We start from the raw sequence: 20,501 nt of genomic DNA on the forward strand, positions 1-20,501 counted from the left end.
TGAAAACACTAAACTGAGAAGCAGACTCTGTCCCAGTTGGAACATACCGCCAGAAAGAAGAAGAAAAATAAGTAGAACAGAGGAATCATTGGAATATTTGATTTAGTATTTGCTGGAGTATTGAATTAAATTAAATTTAAAAGAATCCATCAACACATACCTAAGAAATCAATCAAGATAAATTTAAACGAACTGCAAAAGTGATAAACTCCAAGAGATATTGCGGCAACAGCTTAACCATGATTGCCTGTTGGGGTTAATTTAAAAGTTCCTAATAAATTTTCCGGAAAAGCCTTGCATAAACTGTGAATTAATTCTTGGAGGGATCAGATCTGAACGAAAGCAAACTTTTAGAGTAAACCTTGTTGAAAATACTGAAGGTATTTCTATTATTTTGAAGAGCAAATATAGGAGAAATGATCCTATTCCAAAATCTGTAAAGGAATTTCTGGACGATTTCTGGAAGAATTAAGGATTGTTGATATTATCTCATTTTCAGATGCTTTGTTTAAAACCAAGGGATTGCTAAGTAGCTCGTTTTCTGTTGCCTCTTATGAAACGATAGCGGAGCTCACCCATACGAATGTGCACATCAACAAAGTAGCTGGTGCGAATGTGGGGAAATGAACCACGGCACATAAATTCAACGCATTACTTGCTTTTCATTCTAAAGAAATTGATTCACACTTCCTTTTTTTGTCTGTAATTTATGGTTTGATTATCCGAAGAAACATTTGCTTTTCTGCAGCTCATTACCATCATCAGCTTTAGCCGATTTCGTTGCGCTTCATGCATTTTGTACTGTTTTCTCTCGTAGGAAAAGGTAAACATCCGAAAAATATAGGTGTGTGAGTGGAATTTGACTCTGGAGTATAAATTATGCTCCCGATAAGGAGGCACAGCTCAAGCTGTCAAATTCCATAGTGAAAAAAATGGACGCCATCTCTCTGTTTAAAACTGACTACAAAACAGGGATGCCAGGTGATTTTTTCCAATGTCTTCCAATTGCACGGAAAAATGTCTTCCAATGTCTTCCACTTTGAAGTTTTCAATTATCATGGTAACTTAAGGGCAACTTAAACGGTGGACCATTTTTTGGTCCCAATTTATTCCAAATACGTCAAAATTAATTAGACCAGTAAACATAAACCAAACCGCCCGCGCATGCGGTGTTTTTTTTATCTGATCAATTTCAAACGTGATCACAAAAACAAACATGTTGGTGATGCTTGGAAGAAGCGAAATTGTAGCTCCGAAGGAATTCCAGGCGGAGTTCTGAACGCAATCCCAGGAGCTATTGCTATTGGAATTCCCCTGAGGAATTAATGGATAAAATACCCGGAGGAGTTCTTGGGGGACATCTTCGGAGGAATCTTTGAAATTCTCGGGGGGAAAATTCCCGGGTGAAATTCCCGGGCGAAATTTCCTGGGGAAATTCGCGAGGGAAATCCTCGGAGGAATTTCTGGAGGAAATGCCGAATAAATTTCTTAATAAAATTTGCAGACGAATTTCTGGACAAAATCCTCGAATGTATTGCTGTTGGAAAGCCCCTGAGAAATTCCTGGAGAAAGTCACCGGAGGAGTTCTTGGAGATATCTCCAGAGAAATTTTTGAAACCTTCGGAAGAATTCTTGGACGAAATCCCCGGAGGAATTGCTATGGGAATTCCCCTGAGGAATTCCTGGCGAAAATCCCCGGAGAAGTGCTTGAGGATTTTCCCGGAAGAATTGTTGAAACATCCGGAAAAATTCTTGGAGGAAATCTCTGGAGAAATTCCTAGTGTATATCCCCAGCGGAATTTTCTGAAGAAAATTCCCGAACGAATTTCTCAATAAAATCCCCGAAAGAATTTCTGGGCAAAATTCCCAGAGGAATTTTTGGAGAGAATCCCCGAAGGTTTTCTGTGGGAAATCCCTGGAGGAATTATTGGAAAAAATCCCCGAAGGTTTTCTGTGGGAAATCCCTGGAGGAATTCCTGGAGGAAATCCTCGGAGAAGTTCTTGGAGGAAACACTGGAGAATTTCATTGAAAAATCCTAAGAGGAAATATTGGACGAAATCCTCGGAGAAAATGCTATTGAAAATCCACTGAGGAGCTCTAGGGCTATATCCCCGAAGGAATCCCTAGAGGCAATCTCCTGAGGAAATCCCTGGAGAAAATCCGAGGAGGAATTCCTGGAGGAAATTTCCGGAGAAATTCCTGGTGCAAATCCCCAGAGAAAAAACTGAAGGAAATCTCCGGATAAATCTTCTGAAAAAATCGCAGAAGGAATTTTTAGAGATAATCTTCGGAGGAATTTATAAATGAATTGCTGGACAAAATCCCCGAAGGAATTGTTATTGGAAATCCCCTGAAGAATTCCTGGAGAACATACCCGGAGCAGATCTTGATGATCCCCGGTGGAAATCTTGGTAGCAATTTCTGGAGAAAATCCCCGGAGAAATTCCTGGTGGAAATGTCCGTCAAATTCTCCTAAAAATCCTCTAAGGAATTTCTGCAAAAGTTTCATAATGAAATCCCCAGAGAATCCCCAAAGAAACTTTTGAAATTTTTTTGAAGAACTCTGGAGAATTTCTCGGAGGCAATGTAGTGAATTTTCTGAAGTAACTTCAGGATAATTCGAAGTGGACTACTAGAGGAACTATGAATAATTCCTGTAGAATTTCGGAAAAAAATCTAGGAAGAAATACAGAGGAAATCCGAAGAAATTCCCGTTCCAAAAGAATTCCCGAATGAAATCTGTAGGAACTCCCAGAGGAGCTTCAAAGAAATTCAATGAAGAACTCCGAAAAAAAAATCCATGAGGAATTCTGAAGAAATTTCTGGAGGGCCTCCAAAGAAATTCCTGCAGAGGCTTCGAAGCAATTCCTGGAGGAATTACGAAATATTCCGCATATAGAAAAACTTCGAAAAATTCCTAAAGGAACTATGGAGATAATCTCGGAAAAACTCTGGAAAATACCCTGGAGGATCTCTGAAGGAAATCCTGAAAGAGCTCCAAGAAATGTATGCAGAAAATCCTATGAATTTCTGAAGGAACACTGAAAGAATTCTATGAGAATCCATGGAAAAACCCATAGGAGTTATCGGTGGAGCTTCGAAAGAATTCCCGTAGTAACTACTATAGAATTCTCGGACAAACTTTGAAGAAGTTTCAGATGGACCTCCGAAGGAATTCCCGCCAAGTATTCTGAAAAAAAAAATCCTGAGGGCTCTTTCCTAGAGAAACTGCGAAGTTAATTCTGAAGAAACTACGAAGAAATTCTGAAGACGTCTCCGGTGGTGCAAATCTCCTGAGGAATTTCTGGAGTAAATCTCCGGATTAATTCTTTAAAAAAAAACCTTTGAGGGAATTTCTGGAGGAAATACCCTGATGAATTTCTTAATGAAATCTCCGGAGAAAGTGCTGGACGAAATCCATGAAGGAATTGATATTGGAATTCTTGCTAGAGGAATCACTAGAGGAAATCCGGGAGATAATTTTCGAAGGAATTCCTGGACGAAATCTCAGTAGGAAACTCTGAAGGATATCTCCGGAAGAATTACTGGATGAAATACCCCGGAAAAAATCTCCGAATGAATTTCAGGAGAAAGCCCCGGAGGAAGCAAAAAAGCAAATCGCCAGAGGAAAAAAAAAAACTCTAGAGGAGTTCCTGGGAGAAGTCCCCTGTGGCATTCCTGGAGGAAATCTCCTGATTAATTAGCAAAAAGATTTCTGCGGGATTTTTACTAGGATGGTTACAATTAGGTTCATTCCAAAGTATCTAGAGTACTCCACAGATTCCTTTGAAACATACCTAAGGGTATTCCCAAACAAATCTGAAATAATATCACTGAAATTTATTAAGGATATTTTTGCAGATATTTTTTGAAATATTGTGAAACAATTGGTGAAGGAATTCTTAAGGAGTTTCCGAAGAAACCAGTGGAAAAAATCTTGACAGTTATCCCGAAAGCCCTTGGGATAATTTAAGAAGCAACGATTGTAGCAATCTCAGAAAAAATCATATTTGTACATTTTTTATGAATTTGTATCACTGAGACAGATCAAAGAAAAAATGATTGTAGGAATCCCTGAATACCTTTGATGAACCTCTGGAATAATATTTAAAGTCATTACTAAAATGTTTTTACAAATCTCTGCAAGAGTTAATAGAAGAAATTCTGGAAGAATACTTGACCGAATTGTCAGATAAATATCTAAAGAAATCAATGGAATTCGGAGAGGGATAGCTAAAGATAGAGCATCTCTTTAATTTTCAACCTCACATATTTTTTTAAATCTAGGAATTGTTAAAATGCCAATAACTTAAAATTGTCTTCCAAATGTCTTCACAAATTGTGAAAAGTCTTCCAAAAATCTTCCGTCTTCCAAATGTCTTCCACACTACTCAAATGTCTTCCAATGGAAGACATGTCTTCCAACCTGGCATCCCTGCTACAAAACCACATTTTCACTAAATTTTGAGCCTCGAGAGTATTTTAAAAAATATTTGAAAATTTAAAAAAAAAAAAAGGTTTTGAACCTGGACTACATAGCATAGAGGAACCGCAAAAAAGGCTGACAAGTTCACCCATACTCGTTCAGACAATCCGTTTTTCATTGACCTAAATTTAATGTTTGGCTCATTTTTTTTTCTCTGGATTTAGATGTGCGAAAATCGAAAAAAAATATTGCGCTTTTCCATTGTGAAATACCCTAGGCACCCCACCAAACTTGAATCTATATCCGGAACCAATTTTGATGGTGCATGCAATGCATGAATCAAATTTATAACTGATTTGTGATTTTTCCTGAAATAAATCATCAAAATCGATCGACAGATGGCGAATTTTGAAACTTGATGTCGGTATTGAAAATGTTAAAACTTTTGCCTAGCGGCATTTGGCTTCTTATACTTGTAATGATATATTATCAATAATCGCATTTTTTTTATTAATTGGGGGTCGTGAGGAAATTATGTCACGTTATAAGAGGAGAGAGGAGTTGGTGGTGTGGTACAGCGTGAATAAACCTAGATTCATTTTTCGATATAAAATTATGTATGCATCTTCCTTGTTTAAGGTGAATATAAATCGAAGGCATACCTCAGAATTTCAAGAGCACAAATCTAACGAACCCGACAACGGTTCAAGCTGAACACTTGATCGATTGGCCATCGAGTAACCAATCGATAGAAGTTTCAGCTTGAATGGACGTCTGGTTCTTTAGATTTGTGCTCTTGAAGATTTGAGGTGTGGCTTGGGATCACCAAAATCAACGCGATTTTTTACGGCGACACACAGTGCGTTGAATGTATGGAGATGTGGGACAAAAATCAAAACTGGAAGATCAAGCTATTTAAGCACCTTGGTATGATAGGAAAAAAAAAATCTGGTCAAAAGAGCTGCAATTTGCATAAATGACATATAGTAAACACATAATCGCAAAACTGTCCAAAGCGTCAATTCCATTACTTTCAAAGAACAACCTTGTAATTTGTTCTATTGTCGCCTATAATGATGTAAGAATTTATTTGCAAATATGTCTCTTCACATTCGTACTTGCAAAAGTGACTTATACGCCTTTATGCAAAAAAATGCGCATATTTTTCAATTTTTCAAGTTTTTTTTAACATAAAATTTTTATTAAATCTTGGACACTTCAATTAAAATACATTATTTTAAACATAAACTTGCTCTGGTGTAATGCCTAGTTCAGCTTTGACCACATAGCGTTGCGAGATTTTCGGATTTTTTATCACAAACAACTCATTTTCATACTTGTGCTGGTTAAGGAGTATACCGAAAAATAGTCGAAAATCTCGAAGAGTTTCAGGAAGTTGCAGCTGTATCTTTCAGACCTTTTAGAGGACACTCTGAGAATCATGTCTGTGAGTGATTTAGGGTGGAACTCGGTGAAACTTTTTTTGAATCGATTACCAAAGTTACATGTTAGTATTTCATAAGTTTGATTTCATAGTCAACTCATCGTGCCGATTTCTCATATTCAAAGTTAAAACTGATGTGCTTATCCCATCAAATATACTTTACCAACCTTCAATCATGTTCTCTTTCAAATGTTGATTGAATGGATTGGTTCCAACACCTTCCGTTCTAGTTGAAAGTAATGTTGAAAACATGCGACAAAATTAAGTTTTTCTGCTACTCCGACAACTATCACTTTCGACGCTTGTTGTAGTCGTTTTAGTGCTTTATAAATATTTATAAGATTTTTTAATAAGACACGTTTCATTAGCCGATGTTATCTATAAACACTTGTGGATACTTATTATCGCCGAATAAAAAAACTTGAAATTTTATTTTTGTCTATGGAGCAACGCACTGTGCGACAGCGACAAACAATCGCTGCGATTTCGCTATTACATGTAGAGTTTTATGACACAACAACGAAATCGCGGCGATTTTTTGTCGCCATCGCGGAAAAACTCGCGTTGATTTGGGAGAGCTGTTCTTATGCTGTGTTAAAAGTGACGTCATAGCGGGAAAGCAAGAGAGAGAACTAATGCGCGCATCAATAATCTGCACCACCTGAGCAAATCCAGAACATCAAGGACTCACGCTCCGCAGCTTTTTTTTACATTTGTGTACAAACAGTTTTTGCGATATATTAACGGATTTGCTCAACAGAACACGCGATGTTTCCCGGAGGAAACCGTGGTTTTGCTTTCTTCATTCTTATGGAAGATAACATTGCGGTTGTTCATCAAACGCAGTTGTTCCTTTCCTGGGCTATTCGCCGCGAGGAATTTAGGGCAAATGGGCGTTTTTGGAAACTTTACAACGGCAGTGCAGTTTATCATATCCTGCGGACCAGTCAATACTACTGTCATCCAACAGTTATGGATAGCACACAGATATGGGTCAGAGTTGGATTAAACAGAGAATATCTCAAATAGAGTACCAATTACGCAGAACCTATTTTACCTACGCGAACCATAAATCTATACAGCATCGCAATCAACAATAACATGCTTAAACACTTTTGTTCCATTCGTTGGATATAAAATGTCATACATATGCTTAGAAGCGTTGATTCATATTTGTGGGGCATTGAAACCCATACCAAAGTTGGTCGGTGTTCAGACAGACCGGAAGGATGATATTTTGGCGTTCTAAAGATACGTTAAGGACTCAATCAAATGTGATTTTTCCTATGCTATTTTTATCCAGATATATCATCAAAAAGATAAGTTCCATTATTACAGCAAATAACACAAATATTTGGATATTTCGCATGCTTGGGAAACGTTTTTCTGGAACCATGAAAAAACCCTTGGTTCAGTCTGTCTGAACACCGACCAGTTATGAATCTAAGAGAAGACAATTCCTAAAGAAACGCCAAAACGTATGCTTTCACTAGCACACCATTCGTTTACCTCGCAGATAATTTGCTGTTATAGTGCTCTGATCCATGATATGAGTCGATTTGATCCGTAATACGGACCCATTTTCGACTTTAGCTAGGAGTAGAAGCGAACGCTTTGTCTTTTTTTTTGTTCGAAATGAAACTCGAATTTCGCGAAATTCCGTTTTATTCCGTTTGTTTTCAATTTTCCGTGGAAATATTTTAACAATTTGGCGAAACGAAACGAAATAGCAAAATACAAATATCGCCTGTGCGCGTTCCGTGGAATTCCGCGGAATTTCGTTTCGAAGCGTATTTGACGGAATCATTCGGTATTTCGCATACCCTTAACGCGAGGCATGTGTGCAATTTTATAGCAGAATTTATCTACTCGTTGCTCGTTGCTCCAGTTTTGCATTAACCGTCCGTTTCGTACTTAGGTTCGTCACTTTCGATCTCAAAACCAGTCACGTTACAAAGTGAACGACCTTATGGTGCACGTGAATGAGGCACCTCCGACTAAGGCGGGATCGGCGTTACGCACGATGCTAGTTTTTTAGATCAACGGTACTAACGACATTGTTTAAGAATCAGAACCTGTAGATTCGGAGTAAGGTTCCATACTGGGTTATAAATTTCATCAAGCAAGTGCCAGACTATTTCAATTAGTACGAGAAGGTATTTGACAGCTAACGGAGTACTTTTCGTTATTATGTGCATAAATCTTTACAAATGTAAAAGATTTTCTCAATTGGGCGTATTGCCACTTTTGACAGATCTGTCCAGTTCGTACAGTCATGTGGAAACTTGATATTTAGAATCATAATTTGCAACAAATCTGATAATGGAAAGATTGTCAAGCACACATACGCCCTTTTCAAAAAGTACTCCTGAGATTTGGTCCAAGAAGGCATGGCGCACAGATCGCGCATGACTTACAAAGTTGCTTGCAAATTCCGCTTGCTGCGCCACCCGCCACTACGCGGCATGGCCTACTGTCTGCCATCAGCAGTTTATTCTTACGTGAACAAGATCGTGTGATGTTCGTGCAGTGCAGTGCACAGGAGTAGGAAAACTGGAACAAATTGACATTTCACGGACTAGACTAACTGACTGGGAATAGGTATTGGCGCCGCAGGTCATAAAAGTACACCGCAGTAGTGGCATCATTAGGGAAGCTAACATTTAACGCGGCAGCGTAGGACGAAAACCAAATGCGAACTGAAAGGTATTTGAGCAGTCGTAAATAACTAACTTATTTGAATGGTAGCAAAACCTTGATCCAATCAAAGCTATGGTTCGAATGAGACAACATAAAATTTATGTATGGAAATATTTAAATGTACATAAAAGACAGCATGTTGACTACAAAACCGAATTTCCGATAGAGGGCTAAGAGGGTGGTGAGTATTGCTTAATTATAGCTGAGTTATAATCAGTTTAGTGCTCTGGACCGGGCCTTGCTTGTTCAAAACACACCACTTCAACATTGTAATTAAATGATTATTTTACTGAGATTTTTAAGATCCTCGGGCATCCCTATCCATTTTCACAGCATGATGAAATATGTGGATTTCCCTTAAAATTCATTGGCCCCACCAAAATACAGCTCCAAAAATATAAGCACAATCACTTTTGACCGAACAAATACATGATGGCTCACAGTGTAGCGAGAACAATCACAATCCAATGATTTATTTTCTACGCCGAACAATTTATGCGTACAAGTTTTTTTTTCTCAGTACGGACGAATGAAAAACCTTGTTTACGTTCTCAATTATATGCGGTCATCGAGGGAATTTTTTAAAATTTCTGAATTTTAGACGTGTGATTGAAATGAAATCCATCCTTTAGTGAAGAAGTACGAAGGTTTTCCATGGTATAAATAAGTGCCCAATGAAGTAAGTCACACAGGGGGCGAGAAGAATTTTGATTTGTAATATAGTGTGGCTCAGTCGATAGCTAATCAGATTCACTTGGTATGTCTTCGTCCATGCGATTTTGGTGAAGAAGTGCAAAGTGGATGATTAAACTGAAGTTATTATTGAAATACAGTAGTTTTATTGCATTTTTGGGGTACAGGTGGACGAACCATAACAACTTTCACAAAATTACAGTTGAAAAATTAATCTAAGATCAAATATCCACCATGATTCACTTTGGCATGGGGGGTTTTTCTCGAGCGAATCGTCTGAAACTTTGCAATAAGAAGTACTTCGATAGGACGCATATTGTGGCCAAATATGAGCTCAGTAGCTTTCTTTAAAACTCCACTGCCGAAGTGGATCAAAAGTGCCAAGAATAGGATCCGGCTCCCTAGTGTTTTGTTTCCATCCTTATTTACATTTTGTCGCATGTTCGCATTGTCGATAAAGAAGATTCGTGCTGATTTTGACAACACAATTTCAACAATAATACCGTTATTTTGATTGTATTTCAATATAGTGGTAATCACGTTGAAGTGTATGAGTGTCCTTATGTAGATGTAGTAGCGAAACCAAGAGCGAAACACGGAGGAAAACAACATGCACTCTGCCTCGGAAACACTCAAAATCTGGGTGTAAATTTTCCTAAATGGTTGATTAAAATAATATTCGGATCATCCGGAACCATAGTCCTACCGAAACTTCGTAGAACTTAATTGTGTGAGCCTGCGTGTGGATAAACCATAATGATTTACCTTCAGGAGATTGCAAGTGACGCTTGTTGATCATAAATCCTATACTTAAAAAAATCTTGGATGACCCTGACGTTGAAACCAAGACCTGATAGACTATATTTGTTTGGTTCTCCTGGGTTGTAAATCTTATTCATTAACATTCGAGGAATCACTGGTTTCGCATGTGGAAATTTTGGAAAGTTGGTGTGTTCTGCAAATTTGTGTGACTTCTGAAATTGAACAACTTTGTGGAACAGACCAACAATCCACAACTTACCGTTTTCGAAATAAATTAAAAAATATCTTGGTTATTTACTTTTGTCTTTAAACAACCCTCTGCAACTCTATGTAAAATGACTGCAATGTAATAATTCCCTTACAGGTAAAATTTCAAGTTATTTATAGTTCGTCATCAAAATTTCAGCCAATTCGGACTACTAGAAGCTGAGGTACAGCACCACAAACTTGGGCATTTTGTATGCATTTGGTTACTAACTTATGTCACTGACCGTAGGTGAAATTGAGCATTAACATTTAATATTTTCTAAACATGACTTAGAACAGTTCTAAGTTAGAACAAAACTTTCAAAACTAGCATATGATTGTGTGCTGCCATCGGTACCTCCTTGATGAATTATTTGTTTTCAATTGAAATTTTTTGATCGAGTCTAACACTAATGAACAGTACAATTTGATGTAATTTTGATCGGAAACTGTATTAGCAAAAGGCAGCATTAGCAAATATGATCATGGAATGCAAGAAATATCCATTATTATTTGGTTTTCAGGTTTTCAGGTTGATGCACATGTACCGTTTTGATTCATATTACGGACACTTAAGCTCAATTCGAAGTATGAGCCATCTAAAAGCATATAAATTAAAGCAATCTATAAGATATCTCTCCGTTATTATGCTATCAGGATACTTACCTCTCGAATGGTACGAGAAGATTTGAATTCCACAACACCAATAAATTTAAATAAATGGAAATGTGTGTCCTCTTCATGATTCTTTTTCCGGACACCACATCACTTTTGCTTCTTATTCCGGACGCTTTGATTCGAATTCCGGACAGCTAGTGAAAAGTAAAGATGTAAATGTTAAATCGTTAAATAAACACTAGCAGCCGTGAGAAAAACGTGAAAACTACTTGAGCATTGTAAATTTTCATGGTTTGCTATGTTAAAAGCTTGAGAAAATGAGTCTCTAAATTGTGAACTTTTGAACGGCAAATTTTGAAACATTTCAATTGAAACCTTTCCCATACAAAGTTGAGTGTCCGGAATTTGAAGCTGTCCGGAATTTGAAGCTGTCCGGAATTTGAATCAGAACGGTACATGAATATTGGAGTTCAGTTTTGTTTGCGGAAAATCTTGAATTTTAGCATTTAGTCCAATTAATTCCTGATCATGCATTACACTACTACATTTACCATTGTATATCCAACCAATATCTACTTACACTTGTGCATACGGTTAACTACATTCTAAGGAGTTCTTGAGTAACCTAGGATTTTCATCATTTTTCATTCAGCACATTGAGCTATGTGTCTCTTAGAAATAATTTATTACACATTTATACTTGAGGACTTATATTCCAGGAAGTTCTTGGATGACTCTGAAGTCAATATACTTCACGTAGTTCATCTCCCTGGAACTCTATGGGTATGCAAAAAAAAATGCATAGTCCTTCCGAGGATCATCGATAAGGCTCAAAGATCTGAAGACTATATTCCAAGAGACTTAGGGACAAAAGCTCGAAATACCAAATGTCGAAATGTCAAATGGTCGAAAGAACCAATCACCACGACTCGTAAAAGGTTTCTAAGAAGACATAGTTAGCTTCATGTGAAAATCACTCACAAATCAACGCCTCCAAAAGAAAACTTCAGTTGCAACAATGAAACTAATAATGATCTACCAAATTGCTGAAATGAACCAGCAAATAACCGTCCCAAATTCAAAACAACACCAATTTCAAGACCCACCGCGCGTCGTGGACGCGTGGAGGTCACTTTGGACTTCGAATGCTCGTAGTTAATCGAATCTTAAGCTAAGAGCTCCATCCAATTCAGAGTTGAAGCAACTTCACCGAAGACCTCCTCCGCCGCCCATCGGAGAACGATCCAATAAATCAAACTCATCTTGCTCAAGCAGCAGCATGCAGTACATCGTCGTCGTTTCGATGATCGCCCCCTAATTAGACCCTTCAACGACGAGGCCACATAGCCAACGATCGTTGTTGCATTAGCTGTCGGTCGATGGGCCATTCCCTATGCGACGATGATGACGATCGTATACACGGGATTATGCAAGATGACCCAATCTACATCTGAAAGGAGAGCCATTACGCACCTCCTCTCGTCAAGTGCTGGAGCAGATTCCGCTGCCCGTCACCCGGACCCGGAATGCGTAATTCAATTAATTTATGCCTCATCTGCAAGCTCAAGCTCTGCTCGCTGGCTTGTTGAGTTGAGTCAGCTTCGATATTCACCGCGGGAGAACCCCCTGACGTGTGGGGCGGTCAACGTACACTGGATCCTTAATTTACGAACTAGATCGGGGGTTCATTGATTGAAATGGTTGGATCTACCAGCGGAACCAGTGCAGAGCTTTATTGATATTTTTTTGGGCACAGTATTGATATGTGCCGATATTCTTGGTCCTCCAAGGACTTAATATAAGCCTTACGACCAACAAGTGTAAGAAGTAGTATATTGATGGTGTTCAATCATGCCATAGCTTCTTAACCTGCATATATGTAAGTGAACCGTGTATTGGATAGATCTATACGGATATTTTAGATCCTCCAAGAAATTCATTGAACTCAAGATCTACAAGCGTAACCAGTGATCTACTGATAGTTTTTAATAATGGCACAGTCCCTTAACAGTTCATATAATTCAACGGAGTTATGCATTGATTTGAAGTGATATTTTAGTCCTCCAAGGACTCATTGGAATAGAGGCCTTATGATCTACAAACGTAAGCAGTTTCATATTAATGGTTTTACATTTCTCGAAAACTTATTTATATAGACTCAAGTCAAAAACGTATACAAACTTACTTTATCGATCCTACGTGTTTCGCAGATGAAATTCTACACGTTTCGCTCTGAACCAACTCAATTTTTCACTTTTAGAACGTTTAATTTCCGGATTTACAAAACGACGAAAGTAAGATTTTCAACTTTCGCAACCGAACCACTACTTTCGCCGCCCCGCTGTATGGAGAGACAAAGTGACTTAACCACGAATCAAAACAAAACACTACTTGAGTCGATTTTACACTGGTAGAAAAACGTCGCAAGTAACTGAACAAAACGGCTTAACATTTTGTCATAAAATTCTTGTGTGAAATAATAGGAACTCCATAGTTTTTGAACGCGAGCTCATTGTATGCAAAATTTAAGCAATGTACACGTCGAAAAAATGTTAAAAAGGTGATTTATTTTAAAAGTTTTAGAAGACAGGTTGTGATTCTTATGAACTAATTTTCTCAAAACCGTATGGAAGTTACTTACGTCGATTTGAAAAAGTAATCGAGATTTATCTAAATTTCCTGAAATTTAATTCATTGTAGTGACATTGGATTCACGTAAAAAAAGATTTCGTAAAGCGCAGATTCAGTGTACATACCTACATCGCACCGGGAATGTTTCTCAACCGAATCAATCAGAAATTGTATGGCAAACGATCCATCGTGGGCGATTGAAAATTAAGTTCCAATTAGCCAAAGAGCAATCGTATGATGAATGGGGGTGGGGAGAGCGAGGGTGGCGTTGCAAAAGCAAGCATGAATGGGGGACCATTTGTAATTATGGCATTTAAGGGGAGCATGCGAGTGGGCGTTGAAGTCCAGCCCCTCTACACTGGTGGGTAGCAATGCTATATACTTTGTGCTAAGTGTTTGGCAATCCGGTGGACTTCATGCTATGAAAGAAATTTGAATAGTGGAGAAATGGCCGTGCATGGCTAACAGATTTTAGTTCAGTGTGCCACGGGGTACGTATTTGTGTGGGGTCTATTATTATAGTTTCGCAACTGGGGTCATTATGATCTAAGGTAAACAGTGTCGTGCAGTAATGCTGATTCAATTTATTGCAATGTTAGTTTAAGGAGTGTTAAAATCCCAAGATTTGGATAGCGCACTTTTCGCTTTTTTTTATCTTCCTTAACGAGATTTTTTTTTCATCTCGGGACACCATAGGTTTTTAGATCTATAGGCATCCTTGATTATACAAGAATTCTGAAATTCGAGGTTTTAGATTTACAACCATAATGAGTAATCTTTAGATTAATCCCTCTAATGCATGTTCAGATATAAACAGCATGAAGTTTTGAAGTCACTTTATGCTTTAACATCCAAAACACTCGGCAATATAGGTCTACGAGTCTACCAGCGCAATGAATGAATGCTTGATGTTATTTGAAAGTAGTATAGTAGTATGGACCTATGACCATATGCCATGTGTTATTTATGGGACCATGGCAACCCGTGAATTCGGCACCGCTCAAACGTCAAATTAGTGAAATCGTGCATCGGTCCATAGTAAAGACTCATGGATGTAAAATTCAGTTCAGGAGATCATCACATCTTCCTTGGGCTGCTCAGAATGAAGGTCTTCACATATTCTTCTACCTTGTTGTGTGACGTGTCAACTGGATCATAGTCTGCGTCTAATTGAAAGCGAATTCTTGCGATTCTATGGGTTTCCAGGGGGTACTTCTACGTAAAAGAAATCAATTTGTACTAAGTATTGCGTGCTGTAGACCAGGTCTACAAAACAATTTTGGATGGACCTTACGGAAGGAAAATGTATGAGTTTTATGCTCACATCAAGACTCACACAGATTTACTAACTCATGATCTACTAAGTTTTGACATCCACCATGTTCTCGGGCTTCAGAACTACTAGCATAACCAAGAAATTTGCTTATTTCAATGAGTAAGGTTTATTCTCCCAATTTGAGTATCGGTTTTCAGAATTGCGAATGAAATGTGAACCTTGTGAGTACGAATTGGATTAATTAAACGCAGATAGTTCACTGGTTACGGTTGAAGAACTGAAGACCTGATCTTATTGAATTTATTAGATAACTTTTATCAGTCGTTGGACTTAAAACTTCAGAGCTGTGAGCCGTATTAATAAACCACTGTTCGCCGGTTACGCAAGTGGATCTGAATCTGTCTTGGATAATCTTAAATGGTCGTTGGCCACAAAGCTCTGTAGAACCTTATCCCATTAGCCTGCGTTGTGTATAGGTTAGCTAGAATGCAAACGATTACTATTTAGGCCAAAAGATGTGATGATCTGTATTTAAAGTAGTTTCAGTTACAACCAGAAGCTCAAAATTTGACACAACATTCTGTTGTAACAGCTATAAATGATGTTTATAAACCACAAAAGGACCCTGGTTGCGCTTGTAGATCTGCAGTCCTGTACATCCCTGAGATTTTTCTTGAGGAATCCCTGGAATATTGCTTGGAGAAATCTTTGGAAGAATGTCAAGAGAAACTCCAGGCATAATTTCTTGAGGAATTACTGAAGGTACTTCTGGAGCCCTGTGCAGGACAGCTTGCACAAATGCTCGTGCATTTAACGCACTGTGTAATCAAATCTTTAGGTCTCAAGATCTGAACGTTCTAGATCTGAACCTAGGACATCAGAACAAGTAACAGGTATAGAGATCAAGTCTGAGCAAGTAGGCGCTGCAAAACTATGACATTATTTTAGCATCTTTTGAGACAGCATCAAGTCCAAATTCCCCTTTTTCGTTCCAAATTCACATTTCCAAAATTCTAAATTCTACATTTGCTCTGAAGCACCCCTTCGAAAAAAATGTCGCCTAACCGGATATTCATGGTAGAGCTCATCGTGGAAGATTTGCAAATGTTTTCGGCCGAACAGTTGGAAGGCACCGAAGACCCCCAGCAGCACTCCGCCGAGCAAGCTGACGAAACCGAATCCACCGGGACCTGCCCGGAACGTTGCATCCGCTTCCAGCTGGCCAATCTGGCTCGCTGCGAAGTGTGCGAGAAGGACTTCGGGTCACAGCTGGACGAAAGCACGTCCAAGTTGGGCGAAAACTGCATGTTCACGCTGAACGTGGACGGTTTGCGGGAGCAGGAGTTGAGCTTCGAAATCTCCGCCCTTGAAAGGGGTAAAGATGGGGGCAAAAAGGTTCTCGGGAAGTGGGCGGAGCCTGCCAATGAAATGCTTAACAACCTGGCGAAGAATTTTGATAACGTCAATGAGAGGCGCAGTTCGGAGGCCTCGATTGGAACGGCCTTATCGGATGATTCGATATCGAAGAAGAATTTCCCAGTTTCGGAGACGATTCGATCGCTGTATCCGTTGCAGGATGATAAGGAGGTTGTGCGGGGTTGTGTCATTGTGACCGTTCGGATCTCGTGCCTCGGAACCAGGATCACTCAGAAGATCAAGCTCGGCGCTAAGGATGATCAACCGGGAGTAACGTGCTTCAAAGTGACTGACCAAGAAGGCGAAGAGCAGTTCATGAAATGCGTGGCGTTCGATGAAGTGGCACATCCACATCCGGTTCTTTGTGGGGATTGCGAGAAACCGAGTTTGGTGTCACTTCCGGCGACTCCGCCGGCATCGGTTTCTAGTCGGGAAGAAATTTGCTCGCCATACGATGAATACACGGCCGAAATGAACGGGAATGCGATTTCCATTCGGGTTGAGAAAAACTCGGAAATAAAGGTCATGTTGGACGATGAACAGGACAACAACTGCACTAAAGGATGCTGGGTAAGCTTTCATGAAGGGATCATCCGACCAAATGCATCACAAACACCCCTTCTCCTATTTTTCCCTTTTGTTTGACAGTTTAAGAACTAAATTAACTCCCCCTCATAAATCTTACAAATTTCTTACAGACGTCGCTGAAACTCCCGGAAGGAGTCTACGCCCTAGAAGAAAACTACGTCCAACGCGAGGAGAACGCCTGTCGGCTTCCGGTCATCCGGGGCAACCTGAAGTACCCCGCCCGGCAATGGTCAGCTGATTTCCTGATGTGCAAACAGAAGCGTCCGATCTGTGCGGAAGATTACCGCAAACGGCCGGATCAAACTAGATCGATTTGCATGCAAACTCGCGATCCGGAGGAACCCCCGACCGTCCATCCGTGTGGGATCGAAATCTGCAAGAAAGGCTGGCACGATCCGAACGTGGACGTTTTCGTGCTCAAGTTGGGCAAGAACAAGACAACCCGGTCCGAGGGTGCCGCCAATCAGATCGAGCTGGAGCTTCGGACCCCGAAAGGACCCATGTACGAAAAGAGGCCGAAGGAAACTCGGGGCGTTCAGGTGATCGAGTCCGAGTTTGAAGATTTTAAGGCTCCGCAAGCGGAAGAACCCAAGAAGTCCAAAAAGAAGGCCACTGCTGGTAAGAAGGGCGCTAAGAAAAAGTAGCGGGAAAAGGAAGCACTATTGATTGTCCAAACGGTTCAAAAGCCAGCTTATTAAAGTTCATATTGTAAAATTGCATCTGATCGGAACTTCCCATTTTTGTATGAGAATAATCAAACTGTAGAAATCCTTAGCTACACCCTCCAAAATTAGTCATTTGTACCCAGCCATTGCAATTAATCTCATCTTTCGATCTTCTGAGCAAGATACGGATCAAATCTTAGGATATTATCTTGGAGCTCTTTGATCGAATTTTGATCTTCATCTTTGACTCTCTTGTTTCAAGCTAAGACAAGACGTGACTGGTCAAAGTACAAAAACGAAACCAATTGCCTGTCAAAAATGACCACTTCCCATTGGTCGTTTTGGCAAAGGCCTACTTTCACAACGTTGAGTTGAATTGCAACAGGGCACTTTGTTGCTAGCCCGGCCGTGTTGCTAGTTCATAAATTAGAATTTTTAACAAAAGTTTGGAAAGTTTTCATGAAATCTTTTTGTTTCAAATCTATTTATATTCGAACTCAACTTCAAAGCATGGGCTCCTTCAATGCAAAAATGCATAAAAAATACTTTATTGTAATTAATATAATGCTAATTATGTCAATTCTCTCTGAAAATGTCGCTAGTTTTGAATTTAACCCTGATTTTTTAAAAATATAGCATTCTCTGTTGTACTAAATGAATTAACCGTGCAAGAAACAATCAAATTATGAGTTTTGATATTTAAATTTGTTCACAAGATTTGCTTCAAAAGGATACTGGTAACACTGGATTTAGTATCGTCAAGGTTATAGACTGAAAAACAACGGGGCAGTTTTCGTTGAGCTGTCACGTCCTGTCCTAGGTTTCAAGATGAAATCTTATCATCTGAGCAATCCGTGCATCAGAAAGATTCGAAACAGCCCGGCTGTCAGGTCCGGGTATTTTCTGACCTAATAGAAGTGAAAATTATCTGAAGATAAGTAGATAATTCGTTCCTTGAGGAAATCAAATTTCCTATTTTTATATTTTAATAGGTTTGGATGGATTCTATTGCGGCCACGCACATAATGTGTTCGTATTTCCTTCGAAGACCACAAACGCAACTTTTAAGCATTAGGATCAGGGAATACTTGAGCAAAAATCTTTCTCGAGTAATGAAGAAAATATAAAAGGATGGATCTGGATTGTGAAAAATAAGATCTTCTATATAAAATGAAATAAAAGTTTCCTTCGTAATACATACATACTTGCACCTAAGCAGATAAAATTTGTCTATAAATCACGTCACATGTTATAAAAGTTTAGATAAAACAACTGATATTTTCCCATGAAACTGAACGCATTTCTTGTTGAAGGGGAATTCAGGAATTCCTGATGAATCTTCTGGCCCAAGCAATATTCATCTAGCAGGTACGGTGGTGGTGGGAGAAGCTTTAATTTCATTTGGCATGAGTTTCAGAGTTACTAATTGTTCTGTTATACAATTTTCCACCGAGGATTTGTTTCTGTAATACTTTTTTGTTCCAACCGTACCTCGTAGGTAGAAAAATCCCGACTTTGCAAAATACAAGGAATCATTAGAATAATTTAAAATCATAATTCAATCAAAGTTCAATCAGTTTCAGCACTATTTTCCATAATTTATCACTTCCAACTTCAGCGTTTCATCAACGGATCTAAATTATTCAGCATAGCATTTTAATCTAATTTAAAACAGAAATATGCCCATATGTCACCGAACAAGCTTCAAGATCATCATCTGATAGAGATATGGAATCATATCAAAGCGCTCTTGGATTGCTGATAATATCTTTCACCATCCGAAGATGATCAAAGTGATCAGATGAGATTGTAATGCCTGTTTGTACCCCTACAGCACCATATATGGTTGAAAACATGTTTGGAATCGTTTTTACCATACATTTGGTTGATTTTTTCATATAAAATTTTAGTTCGTCAAACCCTTTTTACGAACTAAACACACTACGGTGAATTTCACCGTAATCTCAACAGCTGAACAGTTCGGTGAAATAAAACACCGTATTTCGTCGGAATTTAACGGATTTCGGTGATTTTTTACCGAATACTGTAAAAATTTACCATACTCCGTTTATTTATTTCACCGAACTGTTCAGCTGTTGAGATTTTACAGGAATCCGTAAAATAATTTAAGTGTGTAGAGTTGGCGGAATTCGCTCAAACTTTCACAGTAGTTTCTGGGGGTCCTATTGAGCAAATTTGGGAATTCTGACTGAAGGTTTTCGTAGGTTGATCATTATCGGCCACCCTATTGCATATTCATTTCCCTTTTTCGTTTCACCGCTCCGGATGGGCGACCTGTCGGTTGCATAACGCGCAATCATCTGCATCTATCTCAGTCCACGCGAGTTTGGCGTTCAGTTTTGAAGTTAATTGGAATGGACATTCCACTGTAACAGTTGGCACAGGAATTTTATTGGCATTTACCAATTGGTTCAATGGAGCTGCCCTGTTAACTGAGTTTTGCGTGTGCTTTGGTTTGGTCGTTTAGGGAAAAGTGCAGTTGGGTGCATTGGTTATTACATGGCTATTATTCAATTTGACAAGGAGGAAATTTGTGGTTATCGTCAGAATTCCTTTGCTAAATTTTGATCCATTATGATTTACTTAATTTTTGTGGTACTGTCGTGATTTTCGCTTATTAGTGTCTGACTTTTGATAATACCTGTGAGATGATTGTCAGTGGAATGGCGAAGGGCTTAACGTCATACCTGCAAAAATAAAATAAAACATTAGTGGATGAAGAACATAGATAGTGAATAATTTTATTGAATTATTTAGAGTCTAGTACATGACACTGAAGACGGTCTTACAGTTGAGGTCGAAATATGCGTATCTGTCAAGGAATACAAACTCTAGTAGTATTAAATGCCTTAGTACTGAATTTGGTTTATATTTACTTATACTGCCGTGAATCGCAAATCAGTCCCATTTGCAAAAAGTAGGCATTGAGAAAATGGGCTGTGAAGTATTCAAACTCGTTTTCCATACGAATATTCAAAAAATTCCAGAGGATTGGAACATGTTCAAATCTCAAT

At 38.8% G+C, this 20,501-nt stretch overlaps 2 protein-coding genes across 2 annotated transcripts in view; one reads left to right on the forward strand and one right to left on the reverse strand.

The window, feature by feature from the left end:
• LOC5567513 (peroxidase) overlaps positions 1-20,501 on the reverse strand; it is a 106,168-nt gene that overhangs the window by 41,638 nt on the left and 44,029 nt on the right. The gene's annotated exons all lie outside the window — the stretch shown is intronic.
• On the forward strand, positions 14,339-17,531 carry LOC5567347. The gene is made up of 2 exons (XM_001657321.2): positions 14,339-16,783; positions 16,912-17,531. Exons 1-2 carry the CDS (start codon positions 15,851-15,853, stop codon positions 17,443-17,445), a joined length of 1,467 nt encoding a protein of 488 aa, XP_001657371.1. The 5' UTR covers positions 14,339-15,850; the 3' UTR covers positions 17,446-17,531.

The sequence above is a fragment of the Aedes aegypti genome, chromosome 3 (assembly GCF_002204515.2).
Source record: "Aedes aegypti strain LVP_AGWG chromosome 3, AaegL5.0 Primary Assembly, whole genome shotgun sequence".
Taxonomy (NCBI): Eukaryota; Metazoa; Arthropoda; class Insecta; order Diptera; family Culicidae; genus Aedes; species Aedes aegypti.